This window comes from Dama dama, chromosome 24 (assembly GCF_033118175.1).
Source record: "Dama dama isolate Ldn47 chromosome 24, ASM3311817v1, whole genome shotgun sequence".
Lineage (NCBI taxonomy): Eukaryota > Metazoa > Chordata > Mammalia > Artiodactyla > Cervidae > Dama > Dama dama.
Genome location: NC_083704.1, coordinates 7,759,791 through 7,782,074, shown reverse-complemented (window position 1 = coordinate 7,782,074; position 22,284 = coordinate 7,759,791). Strand labels below are relative to the sequence as shown.

Here is a 22,284-nt window from a genome sequence, read left to right as displayed (position 1 = left end):
AGACACTGTGTTAGATGTCAGTATATGCTGAGTGGCTGTCAGATTAAAACTTGCAGGCGAGCAGTCACAGGTTTTTCTCCATCTTTCCCTGCCTCCTTTAGAACTTTGCTTCTGCTTAATCTTTGTTACCAGATTTTTTTTTTTTTTGCTTTTCTCCCGTCATTTCTTGAGTTTTAATTCTCTAAGCTAGACTGTTTCCTTCACTTTATTATATGATCTCAGAAGTTTTAAAGTTAAACTTTTTGTCATTTTGGATTATTTCATGCAGCCCGAATTTCACTAGATACTCTTAACTTTTAGTAATTTTCAACTCCTGTCAGCACCCCTGGCCCTGAATGTTAGTATAAAGACCTTAGACTAATATTATTTTATCTTTTGTAAGTACTTCTGCCTTTCATTCAGGTTGCCCCTCAATTAAAAATATCTTAGGAGGAAAGAGAATGTTTTATTATGTTGTTCAACAGAAAAATGTTTGAGGTGTCTTCCTTCAATTTTGTCTGGAGAAGGCAGCAAACCATAGCTTGTTTCTATATTTTGAAGAATTTTCAAAGCCCAGATGTTCTTGTTATAATTAATCAGTTAAGTCCATATACACAGAATCATTGTTTTTGATATTAACTTGAAAATGTAGAATCTTGTATTTGTGAACTAAATTTGGGGAGATAAGGTTTGTAAATTTGTTGCATTTTATAGGAAAGTATTTGATGTTTGTTTATATTGACAAAGATTAATTTTTAAAATATTAAATATTTAAATAATTATTTATTTAAATTTGATTAAATAATTTAATAATTTGTCAGTAAAAGTCAAATGTTATAACTGTTCATATATAAAGTAAAACTAAGTCAAGCATAGTCATCATACCCTGACCAATTTTAAGTTGTAAGAAAATGTGAATTTCAGTGGCAAAAAAATCTATTAAAAAGCTAAGACTTTTTAATATTTGCCTTTGGGCATCACAGTTTACTGATATGAAAATAAAGCAGTAAGATAGTAATAGCAACTGGTATGTTTATAGTATAAATAGACATCTTGAAGGCTATTATGGATATTTACTGTTGGCCATGTTTGAATGTAATATTGGACCATTTCAAAATTACTTATTCTCATTCTTTGTTTTAAATAGCCCTGAAAAACCTGTAAGTGTGAAAATAAATTTTGAAGATGAACCAAGAAAGAAATACCTGGATGCTGAAACTTCATTATAGATTTGAACCAAGAGGAATTATATATATAGATAGATTAGATACATATACATATATGTGTGTATGTATGTATAATGTGTGTGTTTCGTGTCACTATATATAACAATATTGTATGTCATGCCCCTTATGCGTGACTAACTGGGGTTTTTTTCTGAAGTAATGTCTGAAGTTTGTTAGGAGCACCATGGAGACTGTGTTTATAATGAAATGGTCTCTTGGAAGTGAGGTACATGGTTCTTAATCAAATATTTATTTTTCTGTTGGAAGTTTTTTTTCTGTTCTGCAGTAGAAAAATGTGGGAAAATGCATTGTCTTTTCTTTTAAAAAAATAATCTTTAAATCTATTTAAATCAGTGGCAGATCCTACCAACCTTAAGTGATATGTGTTTTGTCCATACTTTTACATTTTTTCCTTGAGCTGCTAGGACTAGGTTTCCATTCTGATAAACAGGTAAAATTGCAAGTGATTTTATAATTTAACCCTCGTTCCAGTCATTAGTTAATGAATTTTAAAAGCTATAAAATACCAGTTTAAACTAGTTAAACTCTGTTGCCTTTATAGAATATTTTTCTGAATCCTAATACCCTTTTAGAGCCCCATATGCCCACTCTGTTCTCTACCTTTGCTGTCTTTTATGTAAAATGTGGTTTAGTTTGTATCAGGCTCAAGTTCTTGATTATTTTTCTGTAAGTATGATTAAATAATCAGGAGTCAGAATTCTCTTAAGTGGGTTAATGATCAGTATTACTTTATTAAGAATTACCTTTCATTTTCTCTTTACGTTGTTCTTTCTGTTGTATAGGTAATATTTAATAGATTGTTATCTGTGATTTCATTTTAAGATATTTAATTTATTTTAATTGATATGATGCTTAAATGTTACATAAACATTTGAAAAGATGACACATATAGAGTAAATTTAATGTAGATAGTTGGTGCTCACTTGCATTTATGGTTTATTATCTGAAAGCAGTTGATAGATTTTACATCTTTGATATAAAGCACTGCCATATTTGTATTTTAAGAGAAATTTAGACTTACTATGTATATAGCTCAGATTGATGACATTCTTCCTGGTTTGTGTTTGTGTGTTTTATTTAGATTTTGATTTTCTGAGCTGTCTTTTTAACTTCTGGCAAATCTTTTTAGTCATCTTTTATATACTTTTTAGCTCCATATGAAATAAATGTTGTTCTTGTTAAGCCTGTAGGACTGGATGAATGGGGTTGTGAAACTGATTTGGCAAAAGGATGATTTCTAAAAACCAAACAAGTATTGAGAAGCCACTGAAATACTGAAAGTAATAACAGGAATGTTAGGATGAAAATTTCAATGAAATTCCAATGCTCTCTTTAATCAGTTCTAATCAAAGTACAAAAGTATGAAGAATTGATCTTATAGAAGAGCCTGAGCGATGCCCAAAGCTGATGTTTTAGCAATTCTAGCAATCCATTCCAAACTACTTAACATGAAATTTCCACATCTAAGACCATGTTACCCAATTCTAGTTAAAATAATGGATTCACGGTCTGCCTCATGGGAGGCTGGAAATGTAACTAATTTCCTTTAGAAAGTGTAGCTTTTGGCACTGCCTGAAGAAGAGATGCAGTGGTACTTGGTGAGAGAGAGTTACCCATGGTGCTTGTTACTGTTGTGAGCTTCCAGGGAAGTGAGTCCTTTTTGTTCATAGCAGCATAATCCTTTCCAAAGACCCCAGTATTCGCTGCTATAATTTTGTAACCTGACCTGATTAACCTGAACAAGACGATTTCCTCACATCATTTCCTTGGGTCTGGACGTCATAGGGGTAATAAAATGTGCTTATTTTACAGGAAGTAATTTTAAAATTTAAACTGAAAACTACTTGGGATCATAGTGTTTATGTGATTTTGTTTAATTATGAAAACTAGCTGTCCAGTGCCAGACAAACCATGACTTGCAGAATGCTTTGCACTCCATGTTTTTACTGTTTTTAATTGTAAAATAGTTTCTGCTTTCTTTTGACTACTTGACTTACAAAATGATCTGATATGACTACTCCACTGAAAAGCAAAGCTAATTCATGTTTAAGCAATAGCTTGTTTTATGTGGCTATGATATTTTCCCACTGTTTTTGGAAAATGACCATCATGGATAGCATTCTTTGAAAGATAGTGAAAACTATAATTTAATACTTATATTGATTTTTAAATGCTGCCTTAAACGCATATAGATGAGCAGTAGTGATTGCTATGTACTGATTTACCTCAAGGTGCAAAAGTATTAATAAACCTGTGCATATTCCACTTATAAAATAAATTCATAGAAACAGCCCTGCACTTCCTCAGATGCCTTGGTTTCCAGGACAGAGCTCAGAGCTGCTGAGTACCCGGGCTGCGGGGCCGCTCAGGACATTCTTTCTTCCACCTGTTTTATTTATTATAGACATCGTTTACAGAGACTAATAACCATCCTCATGTTGACCATCTGAAATTTAGTTTCTTTTGAATGCTGTTTCACTCTAAAATTGCAGCTTTGGGGAAGACAATGAACTCTAGTTACTTCCTTGTGATAAAAGGATGATGCTCTATATTCTCTAATACTAGATACACAAAGTGAGGTGCATGATCTGTCTAATGGGTGTTGTATAGTGTGAGTGTGCCTGTGTGCATGATATGGTCAATCATAAATCTCTCAAGTTGTTTTAAAAAGCTGTGGCATATCATTGTTCATATTTGCCAAGTCTATACAATGTGTAGAACAATTTTTTATGTGCTAATGCATGTATTTATAAAGCAGATTTCTTTACCACTCAAAATTACTAACTTTTGTCTTATTCATCTAAAAAAACATTTCTGTTTCTTCCACATACCCAAAGTTTATGTATATATGTAATAGCTTTATAACCTTTTCCTTTCGCAAAATGTAGGTTCAAAATTCTGTAAAAAGAAAAATGGTTTCTGAAACAGAGGTATGACACCAGAGCTTGCCGTTTTTATAGGATTGTATCATGTACAACAGTTATATAAATGTGCTCAACAGTGTAACATGTGAATCCTGTTTTAAAATGCTCAGATTTCAGATGTATAAGCCATTGATATAACATTGTAATTCAAAAATGTTTAAATTAAATAATTTAATGTTTTAAATTTATTTATGTAGATCACATCATTGTTATCATATGCAATAGAACTATGTGAACTGTTTTTTGGTTTAGTCCAGCAACTATTTATTTTTTTAGAAAGTTAAAGACTTTAAGGACATTCAAAATTTTAAATAGTGTTCATAATTCAGAACTTGGCAATTTTAATGTAAAGTTGGTTCTTTTCTAACTTCAAAAAGTAATGTAAGTGTCAATAGTTGGAAATGGAATCACCTAAAGATCATTTTTTAAATTTAATTTAATTAGCATATATTGACTTCTGCAGTTGACTTAGAGTATTGTTAACAGTTGTTTTTTTAATCAGATTTTTGTGCATTGATTGATTTTTGTGTTGTGGTTTTTCTTTTGTTACTTTCATATTAAAAGGTTTTTTTTTTGTTTTGTGGGGGGCGTTATCTTCCAGTGTTTACTCCATTTAAATAAATAGAAATTGAATTTTATTGTTCATTTATACAGTATTTGATAGCTTCGTATAATAAGAACAGTACAGTTCTAATTTTTATGACTTTTATAATTATCAATACAGTGATATTTTCTATTATAATAAAATCCAAAGTAAATTAAACATTTAAAATGTAGAACTGATATTTTTAATCTATATGAAGTACAAGTATCTACCAGTCTATAATGTGAATGATCCTGCTTTTCAAATCTGTTTCATAATATTAGAAGAAAACTATTTTTTTGGAGATGTTATTGAAGTTGGAAGAGCAATAAAAGTCTACTGAATCAGTCACTGAATATTGTCTTTACTTTGGTATTAGAAGAGCCCCCCCATGCTACATGAGAGTGGATGGAGAAAAAGCAAGTAATTTCTATTTCCTGCCTCCTAATTTTCCTGTGCTTTAGTAAGCAGGAGACAGAAAAGAGGAAACAGTGAAAGAAGAAAATGAAACAAAATAGTGTGTGTTTCACAATGATTTTGTGACAGTTAAGAAATAATGAAATTAAAGCTCTTTATGATAGGCTGGTCCATTATATTCCCTATTTTAAGACACATCTGTTTAGAGTGAGAATTTTACAATGTGAAATGTAATAAACACACATCACATTACATGATGTGTAATGAGCATGTTGATAATTAACTCACATACTCAGGTGTGCTTTTCTTTTTTGTTTTTAGCGATTAATTTTATTATGAATTTTTTTTTTTTTAGTTATAGCTAATGATAGGGTTTGGTCTTCTTCCATTAGGTACATAGGGAGCACTTCTTCCTGTGTTTTCTGGACTTGCTGTAAGGCTTCTGATTTCCCACAGTGAATCTGATAACCTTTGGGAGTGAGTGCTTTAAGGTTTTGGAAGCTTCATTTGAAAGTTCTGTTTACATTTACTTGAAGAAAGAAAGATTTTTTTGTCAATTTATCATCCCCAGCTACAGAGCTTTGAGATCTTTGTGGGCATTGAGGGTGGGGAGAAGAAAGAAAACTGAGTTTCCCACTCATTTTTGTTTGCTCTTGCTCCTCAAGGCAGGTCTGATCTCTGCAGCATCAGTTCTGTGACCTTCACATCACTAACTGCTTTTCATAAAAACATTCCTGTTGTTTGGAAAGCCTTCCTTTCTGCTTCTCTGCTGCTCTTGCAAAGCTCAGCGTAAGTTGTATATTTTCTTCCAGCTGTGCTCTCCCCCATGCTGTCTGCTGGAAGAGCGTTTTCCTGCCTCCACTCAAGACTGTGTGTCTGTGTTTAAAACACCCTCTTGCTGTTTTTCTTCTTTTCCTAGACCGGTGGTCTAGGGGTATTTTAGAAATTTGGGGAATTGTTTTTTTTAATGTGCTCTTATTGATTCTGAATATTTATTTCAATATCTATTTAAGGTACTTTTGTTTGTTCCTTATGTTACTTCTGACATTGTACTATTTTACTTTTGAACATGTGATCTACGTGATCTGTGGATTCACATGAGGATAGTGCAAGGGGTGTTCAAAAACACCAATAGGGCATTTGAAGTCTTCACAGACTTGGACCCCACCACGCCAGCCGTGAGCTTGACACAGGCGTGCGCGCTCTCTGCCCTTCTCAGCACAGGAGCACAGGGTCGGCGGGCCCCACCCAGGAGGGCCTGCTGCTCCCCTCTGCCACAGCCCCTTGGTCCCATGCCTCCTGATCATCTCTGTGACAGCCAGTTATACTCAGGGGTGGCCAAAACATCAAGATTTTATTTTAAGAAATAGGAGAAAGAGAAAGATGGGAAGCGCATTGCGTATTCTGATAAAAGTTCAGAGCAGTACTTTTGTCTCCTGCTTAATATTTAAAATGTCTCTAGAGGATACCTCTGCTCAGCATCAGTCTGCCTTCTCTGTCACCTTTTTGTTTTGATTGGTAACATGTTCTGCTGATGGTATGTTCTCTTCCATCACTTGATCCCACTCTGGTTTTGTTTCAGTTTAATTAGTTCTGCTACATTTCCCTGAATTTGCTTTTCATCTCACCTCTCTGTATTTTCCAAAATGGTACCTTACTGTTTTAGTTAGTAAAAAACATCTTCAAGTACTCAGATCAAAATGTCATTACTCTGTTGGGTCTACTTTTCATTATTATTGAGAGCAGAAAAAAACATCAGGCTAAGCATTCACTGAATTCATCTTAAATCAAATTTGGGGAGATTTAATCACCGCACTAATTGACATGCCCATGGGGGCTTGGAGCTATATAAGATGGGATTGAATTGTTCAGGGAGCAGCATGGTGGTTAAGGCTGGGCTCCAGATTGGAACTCTTAAGGTCTTCCCTGCCTCCATCAATTACCAGCTCTGCTATGGGCCTCCTAGCTCTAAACTAGGATAAGAAATAACCAGACGATGTGAAGAGTAAGTCAAACAATGAAAGAATTTGGAACAGTCCCTGGCACAAAATAAACACTCAATATTTTTCATTTTTTAAAGCTTCATAATGTGTGCACACTCATCTCACACGCTAGTAAAGTAATGCTCAAAATTCTCCAAGCCAGGCTTCAACAGTATGTGACCATGAACTTCTGGTAGTTCAAGCTGGATTAAGAAAAGGCAGAGGAACCAGAGATCAAATTGCCAACATCCTTTGGATTATCGAAAAAGCAACAGAGTTCCAGAAAAACATCTATTTCTGCTTTATTGACCATGCCAAAGCCTTTAACTGTGTGGATCACAATAAACTGTGGAAAATTCTTAAAGAGATGGAAGTACCAGACCACCTGACCTGCCTCTTGAGAAACCTGTATACAGGTAAGGAAGCAACAGTTAGAACTGGACATGGAACAACAGACTGGTTCCAAATAGGAAAAGGAGTACGTCAAGGCTGTATATTGTCACTCTGCTTATTTAACTTCTATGCAGAGTACATCATGAGAAACGCTGGGCTGGAGGAAGCACAAACTGGAATCAAGATTGCTGGGAGAAATATCAATAACCTCAGATATGCAGATGACACCACCCTTATGGCAGAAAGTGAAGAAGAACTAAAGAGCCTCTTGATGAAAGTGAAAGAGGAGAGTGAAAAAGTTGGCTTAAAGCTCAACATTCAGAAAACTAAGATCATGGCATCTGGTACCATGGCAAATAGACGTGGAAACAGTGGCTGACTTTATTTTCTTTGGCTCCAAAATCACTGCAGCTGGTGACTACAGCCATGAAATTACAAGATGCTTACTCCTTGGAAGGAAAGTTATGACCAACCTAGACAGCATATTAAAAAGCAGAGACATTACTTTGCCAACAAAGCTCTGTTTCGTCAAGGCCATGTTTTTTCCAGTAGTCATGTATGGATGTGAGAGTTGGACTATAAAGAAAGCTGAGCACCAAAGAATTGATGCTTTTGAACTGTGGTGTTGGAGAAGACTCTTGAGAGTCCCTTGGACTGCAAGGAGATCCAACCAGTCCATCCTAAAGGAAATCAGTCCTGAATATTCATTGGAAGGACTGATGTTGAAGCTGAAACTTTCAATACTTTGGCCACCTGAATTTAAGAGCTGACTCATTGGAAAAGACCCTGATGCTCGGCAAGATTGAAGGCAGGAGGAGAAGGGGACGACAGTGGATGAGATGGTTGGATGGCATCACTGACTCAATGGACAGGCATTTGAGTAAACTCCGGGAGTTGGTGATGGACAGGGAGGCCTGGCATGCTGCGGTCAATGGGGTCGCAAAGAGTTGGGCACGACTGAGCGACTGAACTGACTGAATGACTATTTCTCACAGAAATGAATTCAAATATATTTGTCTTCTTTTTCTAACCTTTTTCATGGGCAAGTCCATTTAAGTTTCCCCTTCTTTATAAAATGAGACTTGATCCCACTCTGGTTTTGTTTCAGTAGGCTGAATACAGCTACCTTATTACTAATTTTTCATTACGCATGTTCCTTTTCCATTTATGCATGGATGTGCAACCTTAGGAAGGATTGTATAGCCTATCATTTATAATAAATTGTACATGTTCTTGTTCCATAATGATTTATCCTAGGAGTTTTTCTGATGTGAGTTTGCTATATAAGAAGATAGTGGTGGAAATTCTTTTTATGGATAGGTAATTCAGAAACCAACCTCTTAAATTACCTTGTTTCATGAGAGTGGCCATAAAACAACACTGAAATCAGTAATGTGATTTAGAAGTACACCTTAAAAGAGTCCAGGTACAATGCTGGAGTCACTTTTCTATAAGCATGGAGTACAAACAATTTATTTTTACCTGAAACCTCTATGATCATAAGATAAAATGAATAAATTTTAAAAATTGCAAAGGAAACTAGAACACAGGATTAAGGATTTTGAACAGACAGTTATGAAGGAACTAGCTGAGTGGAGGAGAGGTTTGCCTAGGCAAACCTGTGGATAAGAGTAGACTTATCTGGTGTCCCATGGGAAAACCTATGTTTCAAGAAGTCAGCATACCCAATGTGATATATATATATAGCTGTGCAAAATATCGAGAAAGGCTTCCCATGTTCCTAGGAAAGCTGTATTTGGTAATATATAAATTATGTAAATCATGTTACATAAGGAAGTCCAATAGGAAGAAACCTCCAAGTGATGTGTAAGTATTAAACAGTTTATTGTGTATGTGGAATACAGAAAAAAAGTCATATATAAGTAATATTTGCCCAGTCTTTCAGAAATAAATATAACAGTAAATATCCTCACCAATGTGAGTAAGGGGAAAGGTAGTGAAAACACTATCCCAACAACTGCGATTGCCTCTCTTAATGTAAGGTGTGAAAAGAGGTGAGAGATTAGGATCTTCTGGTGGTGAACATTCCAGGAGGTCACATGAACTTAAAGCCCTCCAGCTACTCATACAATACAATACTCATACAAGGTTCCTCATACAATGCCCAGGCCAGCAGCAATAGAGGGTGCATTTTTTTCCAGGGGAATTTCCAACACCCATGTTTGTTTGACTGAGTGACAGACTGGTGAATCAGAGCTCATGTTCATGTTGATGTTCTGTAAATTTGTTGTCCGGCTTCTTCCTCAACACAATAGACCGCTTCTCAAATTCTTTCCTGATTAGGTTTAGGATATCAGACCTCCATTTTTTTCTTTGCTTTTTTTGTTGTTGTTGTTCTCTTTTCCCCTGATTTTGCATCTTTATATAGTCTTAGAAAGACACCATTGGTAGTATACAAGAATAGTTTTAATGTAAACCAAGACCTCTGAATCTCTCTTTCCATACATACGTCCTGCCTATAATACCACTTTGTGTGGGACACCATACTCTTAAATGCCTTCTTCTACTGTGTCTACCTCCCAACACCTTTTTACGGGGATGTCTATTTCTCTTCTGTGTATCTTTCATTTGTTTTCTGAAGCTTGGTTCCACTAATAAAATTTTATTTACTGTTGTTTTTTTTCTTTTGGTTTTTGTTCCTCTCAAAAGTGAATTCTAATGCATTTGCCTAATTTTCCAGACCCTTTTAATGGGCAAGTCCTTTCAAAGTTGTTTCTCTTTCTGAAATGGGGCTGTATTCCACCCTGGTTTTAGTTCAGTAGTTTGAACACATCTCCTTCATTACTAGGTCTTCATTATTCATGTTCATCATCTATGCATGGATATGCATCCTTAGGAAGGAATTTCAGTTCAGTCGCTCAGTCGTGCCCGACTCTTTACGACCCCATGGACTGCAGCACGCCAGGCTTCCCTGTCCATCACCAGCTCCTGGAGTTAACTCAAACTTATGTCCATCGAGTCCATGTGATGTTAAGAGGGGTTTTTTTTTTTTTTTTTTTAAGTTGTCATAAAATGGAAACATTTTCAGTAAAAAGACTCAGGCTCTCACGAAAGATGAAGAGCCTTGCTCAACCCCACAAAACGAGCTGGTTGACAGGTGTTCACGCGGCTCACACCATGTCCCCATCTCCTGCTGCGGGCCGGAATCGTTCCAAGTGTCTCCACGTCACACGGACGCTCCTCAGCAGGTTGCACTGATCCTTTTCACAATAAATCTGCTTTTTTTAGTCCATAGCAATTCTTGAAATTAAGCACCCCAAAGTGAAGCTACTCTTTCCCACCCATTTTATTCCGAATGCCGAAGGTTGGTACCCGAATCCATAGGCGCCCGGCGGGCAGCTAGAGGCGGCGCCGCGCCCCCCAAGCCCCACCTCCCCGCCCGCGCGGCGCGGCGCGGCGCGGCCCTGCGCGTTCTCCGTTGCTACGGCAACCTGAGGCCGGCGTCCCCGTCGCCACGGCAGCAGCACGGCCGCAAGTGACTGGCTGAGACGCCCGACGGACGGAACAAGAGGCGTCGGCATTGGCTGAGGCCGCGACGGTTGGTGGCCGGAAGGAGGATTTGACTGGAGCACCAACGGTGCTGCTGGCAGAGGTACCCCTGAGACTGAGGGGACAGGGCGCGAGGTGGGGGCGAGGAGAGCCAGAGCAGCGTGACAGCAGCAGAAAAGATGAGACGCGCATTGGCCTGAAGGAGGGGCCCTCCCTCGGGCGGTGAGTGAGTCGTACGACAAGCCTCCCTCCGCCGGCTCGCGGTTTGAGCAGGGTCTCCAGAGAGATGCCCGTGGGCGCTTGCGGAGCAGCCTGCGGCCTCGCAGTGAGCGCTCCTCGGAAGGAGGCAGGGCAGAGGGTGCGGGCTCTCGGGCTTGCGGGAGTCACTGTGAGCCTGTCTCTTAGCAGACGGGTGGTGTTGGGCGGAAGGATGCTCGGTAAGTGTCATCGATGATGCGTGATGGTCCTTTCAGGTCCATAAAGCACTTACTCTGGTTACAGGAAGCCTGCGTGTGTCTCTCCCAGTTTGCTCCTACACCTCTGGAGACTCCTTCATAAAACCCTTTATGAGCGTCGCTTCTCTGCCTTCCCCATATATGGTGCGGTTCTGACTGTCCCTCTGCTTCTCTGCTCCATGTGGGTGAGCTTGTCCAGTTCCATGCCTCCAGGCGACACATGTCTGCTGATTCCTTGAAAACCTCCACCCTCAGCCTAGGCTGCTCCACTCGCGCCAGACCCCAAAACCCAACTGCGAGTTAGCTCCACACGTGTGCAGGCTTAAACACCATCTTCCCGGTTCCCACGGAGTGTCTCGCCCGTGGATTCCTTATCTTGGGCACCAAGACACCAAAACCACACCTGGACAATTGACATTTACTGCCTCTGCTTCATTTCCCCCAGTTATCAAGGCGGTGCATTCTTCATAGCTGTCAAATCACTTCCCACCTGACTGTCTCCCTTCTTGCATTGTCATTTCCACCAGTAGTTTGGTTAAATTCAACAAGGGTCCACCTTTCCCGACTGTCCCTATATCATCCATTTTTCCATCTATTGTTAGACTGATGTTTCTTTAAAAACATATAAGGGCATTTCACTTCCTGCCGATACTGCCTGTTGTCCCATCCACGCTTCCTGGTTAGGCCTTCCCTCAGCAGTTCTGCCTTTGTTCCTAGAACAGCCCCCTTCTTTCCGGTGCGTGCTGATTCACCAGCTGCTCACACTGCCTGCGATGGACTCCACTTCTGTACCTTCCCCAACCCTGCCCTCACTCCCCAGTCATTCTCTCTGTGTCACGTGATTGCTTTTCTGCTTCCTCCTCTAGACACACGCTCTGAGGGCAGAGGCAAGGTCTGTCTTACTCACCATTTGTCATATCTGTCAGAGTACCCTGCGTGTAGCAGGGGCTCCGTAAATACTGGTTAAATGAATGATTCTCTAAAATGAGAAGTTACTGTTTTTCATGGCATCCAGTAAAGTTTTTACCTATGAAAGATGAATGCTGAATTTACAGGTTTTACTTTGATTTCAGGATCCTTGGTATTATAAACTACTTCAATTTTCCATCCATATTTCATACTATAATCATATTAATGGTATTTGCTGTTATATGGCATAAGTTTAACATGGAAAACAGAGAGAGTACAGCATACATTGCAAGAGATGGGCTTTGAATCAGATATATTCAAACCCAGCTATATGGCTTTGAATCCTGGCTCCAACCATTTGGCTTTGTGGCCCCTTATCTGTGGCTTCTTTATCTGTACAATGGGATAATAATAACACTCACCTCATAGGATTCTTTTAAAGACTAAATAACTTGCTACAACCTATATCAAGTGCATAGTGCCTTATCTTAATAATTTTTCACTTGGGTAAAAAATAGAAGTACTCACTGCTATATAGCAGAGGGAGCTCAACCTGCTCCTGCGTGACAACCTAGAGGGGCGGGATGGGGTGGGGAGTGGGAGTGAGGGAGATTCAAGAAGGAAGGGACACATATATACTTAACGGCTGATTCAGGTTGTTGTGTGGCAGAAATCAACACAATTGTAAAGCAATTTTCCTCCCATTAAAATGTTTTAAAAATTAGAAACATTCACAGGGATGTTTGTAGCTGCTTTAGTCACAGTTACCAAATATCTGCAAACAACCAAGATGTCCTTCAGAGGGGGAATGGATAAATTTACTGTGGTGCGTCCAGACAATGGAATACTATTCATAGCTAAAATGAAATTCAGCGACTTCCATGGTCTGGTGGTTAAGAGTGTGCTTGCCAATGCAGAGGACATGGGTTCAGTCCTTGGTGGGAGACGATCCCACATGCCTCAGAGCAGCTAAGCCCACACACCGTAACTGCTGAAGCCCGGGAGCCTAGAGCCCATGCTCAGAAACAAGAGAAGTTACCACAACTAGAAGCCTGCATACCACAACTAGAGAGGAGCCCCACTCGCCACAACTAGAGAAAGCTCTCTCATAGCAACAAAGACTCAGTACAGGCAGAAATAAAAATAAATAAAATTAAAAAAGAAATAACTATTAAGCCATGAAAAGACATGGAGGAACCTTAAATGCGTATTATTAAGAAGAGTAAGTAGCCAATCTGAAAAGGCTATATACTGTATGATTCCAACTCTATGACATTCTGGAAAAGGCAAAACTATGGGGACAGTGAAAAAATCATTGGTTATCAGAGGTCAGCAGGGGGTGGAGGAGGAATAAACGGGTAGAGCACAGATTTTTAGGGTAGTTTACATACTCTGTATGACATCATAATGGTGGATACATATGTTATACGTGTGTCCAAACACATAGAATATACAACACCTAGAGTGAACTCTAGAGTAACCTGTGGACTCTGGATGATAATGATGTGTTAATGTAGGTTCATCCTTGGGAATAAGTGTACCATCTGCTAAGTAGTATTGATCATGAGGGAGGCTATGCTAGTGTGTAGGGGGGTACATGGGAATTCTCTCTACCTCCCTCTCAAATTTGTGGTAAACCTAAAACTGCCCTAATAAATGGTCTTTTAATAGTAGAACAAGAAACACTGAAGTTTGGAATTGTGAAATTCCCATGGTAAAAATCAGTTGGTTCAGTCAGTTTCTAGGACATCGTTCTATGACCCAGTCACACTGTGCTTCTCAGATGTGTGCATGCGTGCTAAGTCATGGCAGTCGTGTCTGACACTTTGCTACCACATGACCTGTACCTGCCAGGCTCCTCCGTCCATGGGATTCTCCAAGCAAGTATAGTGGAGTGGGTAGCCATGCCCTCCCCCCGGGGGTCTTCCTGACCCAGGGATCAAATGTACATCTCTCACGTCTCCTGCGTTGGCAGACAGATTCTTTACCACTGTGCCACCTGGGAAGCCCACACACTACACTATCACAAACTTCTGTGTACAGAAACAGCTCTGATTCAGGTAAGGGACTCAAGTGAGAGCTTCGTGCATTTGATAAATCTAGGGTGCTCTGCCAGATAAGGATGGGGCAAAAGAAAGTGTAACCAGCTAAGTCTCAAGTAGGTGAAAGAAGGGCCTGGAATGTCACCCTGCCTCAAAGTCTGAGCCAAACAGACTTTGAGGACAGTCAGAGTAGACTGCATGGAACCCTTGAAGAGGTGGAGAGGAGATGAAAGTTTTCCGGGTGACCAGCAGGGAGCGAAACCAAGACCCTGTGCTCTCAGAGCCCAGTTTCCCAAGGGTGGTAGCCCAGAATCCATAGAACTCAGAGTCTCACACCAGATGCCTGGGTTCAAATCCCAGCTCCGCCACTGCCATACGCAGGGCCTCTGCTGTATTGCTTAATCTTGGCCCCTCAGTTTCCTTGCATGTAAAATGGAGTTGTTGTGAGCCTATCACAAATCAGTAGAGATAAATCTTAGAACTATGGTGGGTATGTAGGAAGTTCCGTGTACATGTTGGCTCAGCAGTCCCCAACCTTTTTGGCACCAGGGACGGGTTTCATGAAAGACAGTCTTTCCACAGACAGGGCAGCAATGGGGGAGGAGCGGGAGATGGTTTCAGGATGATTCAAATGCATTACATTTATGACGTCACCGCTGATCTGAGCGGAGGCAGAGCTCAGACAGTAATGGGAGTGGTGCATAGTGGCAGTAATACAGGTGACGCTTGGCTCCCTCTCCTGTTGCTCACCTCCTGCTGTCCAGCCTGGTTCCTAAGAGGCACCGACAGGTACTGGCCCATGACCTGGGGGTTGGGGGCCCTGTGTTAGCTGTTTCTATTATGCTTTACTTGGGAGAGAGAAATAAGAGATGAAAATAAAGCAGGATGTGGGGGATAGAAAGTGTCACCATGGGAACAGGTTATACGGCTTGGATTTGGAAATGACTCTTACATTTTTGAGACCTGGTCTTCCACAGAAAAGCGAACTCTACATATACTCATATATCCGCCTGACGTGTGTGGTTAAAAAAAAAAATCATGAAAATGAGCACTGAATAAAATAGATGATTTCTCATTTGGTAACATGATGCTCATCCATATCTAGAGGTCAGAGTTCCCTTCATCTCAGCTGAAATCTGCGACAGTCATCATAAAGGTCATGCTCTCACATCCATGAGGTCAGCTCAATTCAGAGCTTATTCAGTCTTGTATTAGGAGTAGTTATAGTTGACAAGAAATCTAGCTTCATAACCCTCAAGAGAGTCAAAACAACAAAATGACGGTCAAAGGGCACATATCTAGAAGAGAGACTAAAAAACCCTTCTACAAAAGGTGAAATAAAAACAAGAGGCAGACTGGATAACGCATAGCAGCCTTGACATTGATCCTGGGCCATCAGTGAAAAGTCACACAATATTTAGTGTATTTTGCATAAATGACAGGGAATTGTTAATTGATGTGAGAAAAGTGTGTCTGAAGTAATATTTTATCATTAAGGTGATAAACATTTACCTAGAAAATTCACTTAGGCGAATAGCAGGATAAAGGCAACCAAGAGGAAGAGTTAGTATAGCATTCAGTTAACAAGGAGGGCCCTGCCTGGCCTTAAATTCCTGCTCATCCACCAGGGACTTACAGCTCTGTGAATCCAAGAAATTACTTTACCTCTGTGGGCCTCAGTTCTGTCATCTGTGAAATGGGGACAGTACAGGTAGGTGCCTTATAGCTTTGTTAGAATTATATTAATATTGGTTAATGTATGGCAGCAGAATGGTCCTGGCACAGGGCAAGCCCCCATAAACATTTGCTTTTATTGTTGTTACTGTTACCAGATATGAGATCTTGGCCAAGTTACTGAAACTCAGTCAGTTCCATCATCTGTGAGCTGGAGATACAACACAGCCTCATCCCAGGGTTCTGTAAGTTTGTGTAAGAATACAGCAAAGTGCCTGTAATAGGAAATCCAAACTAACATCAGAGGTAACAAATGAAAATGAAGACTATTTGTGGCATTAAAAACAGTGGGTTTTGTTTTTTTTTTCATTTTATGTCAGTGTTTGTCATTTGTGAACCAAAGTCAGTGAATACAGGTAAATGACTTCAAATAAGCATGACAAGCTCTTCAAGCTGATGTAGTAGTAATGTTACCAATAAGAGTATTTAGAAAAACTGTCATAATAACAACTGAGCTAGCTACCGACAGCTTGTTTTTTTTTGTTTTGTTTGGGGCCCTACGATGCAGCACTCGGGAATCTCAGTTCCCAAACCAGATATTGAACTTGGACCAACAGCAGTGCAGGTGCAGAGGCCTAATCTCTGGACCACCAGGGGAGTCCCCTGGACAGTTGTAAAAGAGTTTGTTTTTATTTAATCTTGACTGCCGTCTTATAACGGGGATATTATTGTTTCTATTTTCTTGTAAATGAGGAGACTAATCATCAGAGAGGCCCAGGGACTTTCTGAGATCACTCAGCGGGCAAGGAGACACCAGGTCTCCACCACCACTGCTGCATCCCAGTCATGCATGTAACAGGAAGACCTCACCTCCCCAAGCCTGTTAGCACTCTCCAGTGGAGACCACGGCATTCACACGACATGTGTATGCGTGTGCATGGGCTACACTTGACATCAGCGTAAATATTCATGTTTCCTGTAGGAAGTGTTATCGTCCCGTTCATGTGTATTTGAGGCAGCTCATATTTAACACGGATATCTTACTTATTTTGTGGCTTCCATGCGTTTTTAAAGAGACTTTGGTCAAACCAACATTCTATAACTAGATACTGGTCATCTGGGGCAGATGTATCCTTTGCTGAGAGTTTTTTCATGATCTTTATTCTCCATCTATAAACAGTGATCCTCCATACCTGGAGCTTCCCAGTCACTTTCACTTGGGATTTGTTTATGCATTCATTCATTCAGCAACCGTTTATTGAGCACTTGCATTGTTAGAAACCAGCGGTGCTGTGCTGGATGCTGCAGATGAGCAAACTCTCTGTCATTCACATCCCTGACTAGTGTATAGTAAACTAAAGGAACCAGATATGCATCTTTATTGAATTATTGCTGGAATCTGCCCCTTTATTAAGAGCTTCAAGGCATGGAGATCAGAGAAAATTCCCTAGAGGTGGATGAGCCTTCCGGGCCTTTCACACTTAATCTGGTCCAGGAAAAAACTGGTTTGGGTCCAGGTCTGAGTGGAGCTGTTGGGGGCTGAGGCTTCATCTCACAGGACACCCATGGGCTTCCTTATATTTTGTTTTTATGTTGAGAGAAATGGGAAGCCCATGAAGGCTCAATTGGTCAGTTTTGTACCAAAAAAAAAAAAAAAAAAGGTGCTTTTGATGCTATGCAGAGAACAGCCTTGTTGTTGGGAAGAGAGAGAAATTGGAGGTTGGGAGTCCATTTCGGAAGTGGTTCCTGCAGTTCAGGATCCAGGGGGTGGTGATGTGGATGAGGGTATAAGTGGTGAGGATACAGAGACTCAGGCAGACAGGAACCATACTGAGTAGAAAGATGGAAATCTAATGAGTGAGGGCCTGAGGAAGAGGAAGTGTCATTTTCCCAAGGTTCATGCCCAAGGGCTGCTCTTGATTTGAGACTATTTGAGCCTCTTCTGTTTCAAGTGTTGGCTACAGCCCAGGAGGTCAGCATCAGCTCTCCAGCCCAGCTCATCTGCTCCCTGTTTCCCCCAGCCCCACCCCACCTGCCACCCCATGCTCCTGGACCTGCTCTCCAGATCCATCACACACACCTTTCCAGAGCTCTCTCATCAGCCCCCACTGGGCTTTCTTTCCCTTAAACTCACTCAATTCATAACTTCCTTGAGAAACTAATTTTCTCTGCTTTTTGACATTTCTAGTGTTCCTATTTAATTCCATGCATTAGGCTGAACTATAAGAAATTGTTCTTTTTTTTTTAAGGCCCAAATATCAGCAGGTTCATGTTGTTTAACCTCCACATTTCTCATTGCCTGCACATGCTGAGTTACGGACAGATGCTTTTGAAGCCTCTAGCAGCATCTTATGCACAGAGCACAATAAATTAAATATGCACTTAATCAAGAAATATTATTAGATGAAGCAATTTTATTTTGTGGCTCAGAAAGTAATTCAGTGCTGCCGCTTTTTATGAACAGCAGTGTGTTCATCTCTTTATTCTCTGAGGGTCTGGTTGGTTGGGCTGAATCCATACTCACTTATTATCGTACCATGTCTTATTCAGTACAGTAGCCTCAGTGTCTGCCATATAAGAAGAGATTAAAAATTATTTCATGAAGGAATGAATGAATATCATTGTCACCTTTCTCTGTCACACAGTATCAGAGAATTGAATGTAATCTTACTATGTTTGGAGGTCAGTGAATAAAGAGAAATTTGATGTGCTACTTTAGTTATTTTTATCAACTGGTTAATATAAATTCTTTCTTCAAACCATCTGGACCTTTTCCCCTTTACAGTATCACTACTTAGTACATGGGTCTCAGGTTCACTTTCTCTAACAGAGGCATCTTCTGCACTGTGTCACAAGTAGACTTGTGTGAGCAGCCATATAGGCCTGAGCACAGTCACAAACCCCACGCAGGGACGGTTGAGGGGACCCACAGGAGCTCTATGCTATCTGGGGGCATTGTCCTTTGTCACAAAAGGCTTACTAATAAAATGGGAATAAAGCTTGAAAATAGGAAAATGATATTGATGTCTGTTGTCGTCTATTCCTTTTAACTTTTTGCCCACTGGGATATAATTGCTTTACAATGTTGTGTTAGTTGCTACTGTCCCATAAAGTGAATCAGCTGTGTGTATACATATATGCCTTCCCTCCTGGACCTCCCATTCCCCCATCCCACCCCCGAGGTCATCACAGAGCAGCGAGCCGAGCTCCCTGCGAGGCACAGCAGCTTCCCACCAGCCAGCTAGTTTACTCATGGTAGTGTAGATATGAAACAGCAGTCTTGGTCCACCCTGGGTTAGATTCACCAGAAGAAGAAAGCAGACACTTTACAGGCATGTCTAACCTATGATGATGTTTAGTCGCTCGGTCGTGTCCAATTCTTTGGCGACCCCATGGACCGTAGCCCGCCAGGCTCCTCTGTCCATGGGATTCTCCAGGCAAGAATACTGGAGTGGGTTCCTGTGCCCTCCTCCAGGGGATCTTCCTGATCCAGGGATCGAACCCATGTCTCTTGAACTGGCAGATTCTTTACTGCTGAGCTGTCTAACCTCTAGCAGGTGCTCAGTAAACATTCGAAGGAATGAGTGAGAGGCAGTCAGGATGCTCTTCTTATTTTTGGTTCTTTTATCCCCCAGGTGCTTGTTTAAACAGAAAGCAGAAGGTTGTTTAAAGAACAAACTGTGCTAGGGAAGGTGTCAAGTCTGCTGACCCGGGAGCAAGGCTCTGATGATACTTGCCCTTCATTGATGCCACTTCTGCCAATGGCAGTTCGGTTACAACTGCACCTTTGGCACCGTGTGGTGGTTAAAACTCACCACCTACCTAGTTCTCATGAGTGGACCTGGATGAATGGGTGTGTATTTGTAAGCACACCAAAGTCCAGGAGGTGAAGTTATGCAAGCATCGCTTGTTATATGTCAACCTTTGCTCTCATCTAAAGGCCAATGTCAACAAATTCTCCTTCCCTGTCTCTGAGTTCCCTTTAATATTTAGACCCTGAAGGTGAGCTGGACTCTGTTCTGCTTCTCTTCCTAAAAGTGCCTTATGGCCTCAGGCACATTTTCCCTCTCTGAGCCTCGTGTTTCTTCCCGTGTTCAATGAAAGGCACTGAATCCTGGTCAGCACCAGGGAACCTATAGGTCTGTTTTGTTTGTCCTGTACCGGTGTCTTGTTTTGCTTCATTTAAACAATATATTTATTTTATTTTATTTACTTGGCTGCTCTGGGTCTTAGTTGCAGCATGCAAATCCTTAGTTACAGTATGTGGAATCTAGTTCCCTGACCGGGGATCATTGGAAACATGGAGTCTTAGCCGCTGGACAAGCCCCTGTTCTGCTTCATTTTTAACGTGCTTTTGAAACCCTTTAAGGAGGATGTACCTTCTCAGGTCTCACTGAAGCTCTGCTGCTTGGCCATGTACTCTGCGGGTATCATTCATGTAAAGGTGTTCCTGAGCCTGGAAGGTGACAGATCCCTGATACTAGATGTTCCAGGAGGGTCTTTCTTGTGATAACTGTCTGTTCTGCTAACTCCACCCATATTTCCCACTGAGGAACCATAACAATATGATACAAGAATCAAGTCCACAGTTTAGAGACTCCCTGGAGAAGGAAATGACAGCCCACTCCAGTACTCTTGCGTGGAAAATCCCATGGATGGAGAAGCCTGGTAGGCTACAGTCCATGGGATCGCAAAGAGTTGGACACGACTGAGCGACTCCACTTTCCACTTTGTGAGCTACAGTAGGTATGAACAAGTCCTGTTTCTTACAGTTCTTTTGCTCTTTGATCACTGTTAAAATCTCTGTGTGCGCTTTATTTTCCAGTGTTTGTCCAACTTAACCTGATGCTTTCTGTGCAGGATTTATAATTTTCTAAAGACCAAGCTCCTGTATCTGTGAGGTTAAGTATAATTATTCTGTATAAAAAGAAATGCTTTGTCTATTCTCAGAGCACTTTACTAAAATAAACTGCTCAAGTGGCCAATACACTGGTTTTTTTTTGACTGTGCCATGTGGCTTGTGGTTGGGATCTTAGTTCCCTGACCAGTGACACAGTGGAAGCACAGAGTACTAACCACTGGACCACCAGGGAAGTCTCCTAATGCACTTTTAATGCTTATTTTGAAATAACTTGAGAGTTGATAAAATCTGCAAAAATCATACGGTGAGTTCCCATGTACCCTCCACTCAGCTTCCCCTAACGTTAGCAGCCTGTGGCATCATGATACAGTTGTCAAGATTGAGAAAATAGCACTTAACCAGTACGTTTGAACACATTGTCCTTATTTCTGGTTGGTCTATGTGAATTATATATATTTTTGAATCCTATCTTATTTTATGGAGAAGGGAATGGTAACCCACTCCAGTATTCCTGCCTGGAGAATCCCACGGACAGAGGAGCCTGGTGGGCCTCAGTGCATGGATTCGCAGAGAGTTGGACACGAATGAGCAACTAACACACATACACATCTTATTTTAACCACTTTTTTCCTCAACATTTTAAAGAGACTTTAAGAAAATATGTGAATAAGTAAAGGAACTGGAACAATGATTTTTCACTTTGCATTTCCAGCTGTTTGTGGGACTGAAAGTTCTCTGCTTTTATTACCTCCCTGAGCACAGACAGACTGCATCTTGACATCTAACATGGAAGTTAGCCATCATTCAGTCAAGGAAAGAAAGAAAGACTTCCCGTTGTTGGCACAAGTAGTTCTAGCTTCCTTTTGTTATAGGGGCTCATTATACTTCTCAAAAATAATAAACTCTTAGTTTATTATTAGTTATGCCAAACTCTTACTGCTGTTATGTTCTAAGTACTGTGGGTTTTTTTTAAAAACTCTTTCCTGATAGCTCAGTTGGTAAAGAATCTGCCTCCAATGCAGGAGACCCTGGTTCTATTCCTGGGTTGGGGATATCTGCTGGAGAAGGGAGAGACTACCCACTCAGTATTCTGGCCTAGAGAATTCCATGGACTGTATAGTCCGTGGGATTGCAAAGAGTCAGATACGACTGAATGACTTTCACTTTCTTTCAAAAGGCAGTAAGGGCTTCCCGGGTAGCTCAGCTGGTAAGGAAGCTGCCTACAATGCAGGAGATCCTGGTTCAGTTCTTGGGTTGGGAAGTTCCACTGGAGAAGGGATAGGCTATCCACTCCGGTATTCTTGGGTT

At 40.6% G+C, this 22,284-nt stretch overlaps 2 protein-coding genes across 13 annotated transcripts in view; both read left to right on the top strand.

Moving 5' to 3' along the window:
• Window positions 1-5,089, top strand: part of SLC4A7 (solute carrier family 4 member 7) — a 120,405-nt gene extending 115,316 nt beyond the window's left edge. For all 7 annotated transcript variants that reach the window (XM_061127642.1, XM_061127640.1, XM_061127639.1 and 4 more), the window contains one exon: window positions 1,127-5,089. In XM_061127642.1, coding sequence (XP_060983625.1) covers window positions 1,127-1,208 — 82 coding nt within the window. In that variant the 3' untranslated portion in view covers window positions 1,209-5,089. The remainder of the gene's footprint in view (window positions 1-1,126) is intronic.
• A 6,055-nt stretch (window positions 5,090-11,144) lies between these two features.
• NEK10 (NIMA related kinase 10) overlaps window positions 11,145-22,284 on the top strand; it is a 322,723-nt gene continuing 311,583 nt past the window's right edge. For 3 of the 6 annotated variants that reach the window (XM_061127631.1, XM_061127638.1, XM_061127636.1), the window contains exon 1: window positions 11,153-11,257. The gene's annotated coding sequence lies outside the window, so the exon portion shown is untranslated. Of the gene's footprint in view, window positions 11,258-11,385; window positions 11,473-14,267; window positions 14,460-22,284 lie in introns of those variants that run through there. The other 3 variants (XM_061127634.1, XM_061127632.1, XM_061127633.1) reach the window with 3 other exon arrangements.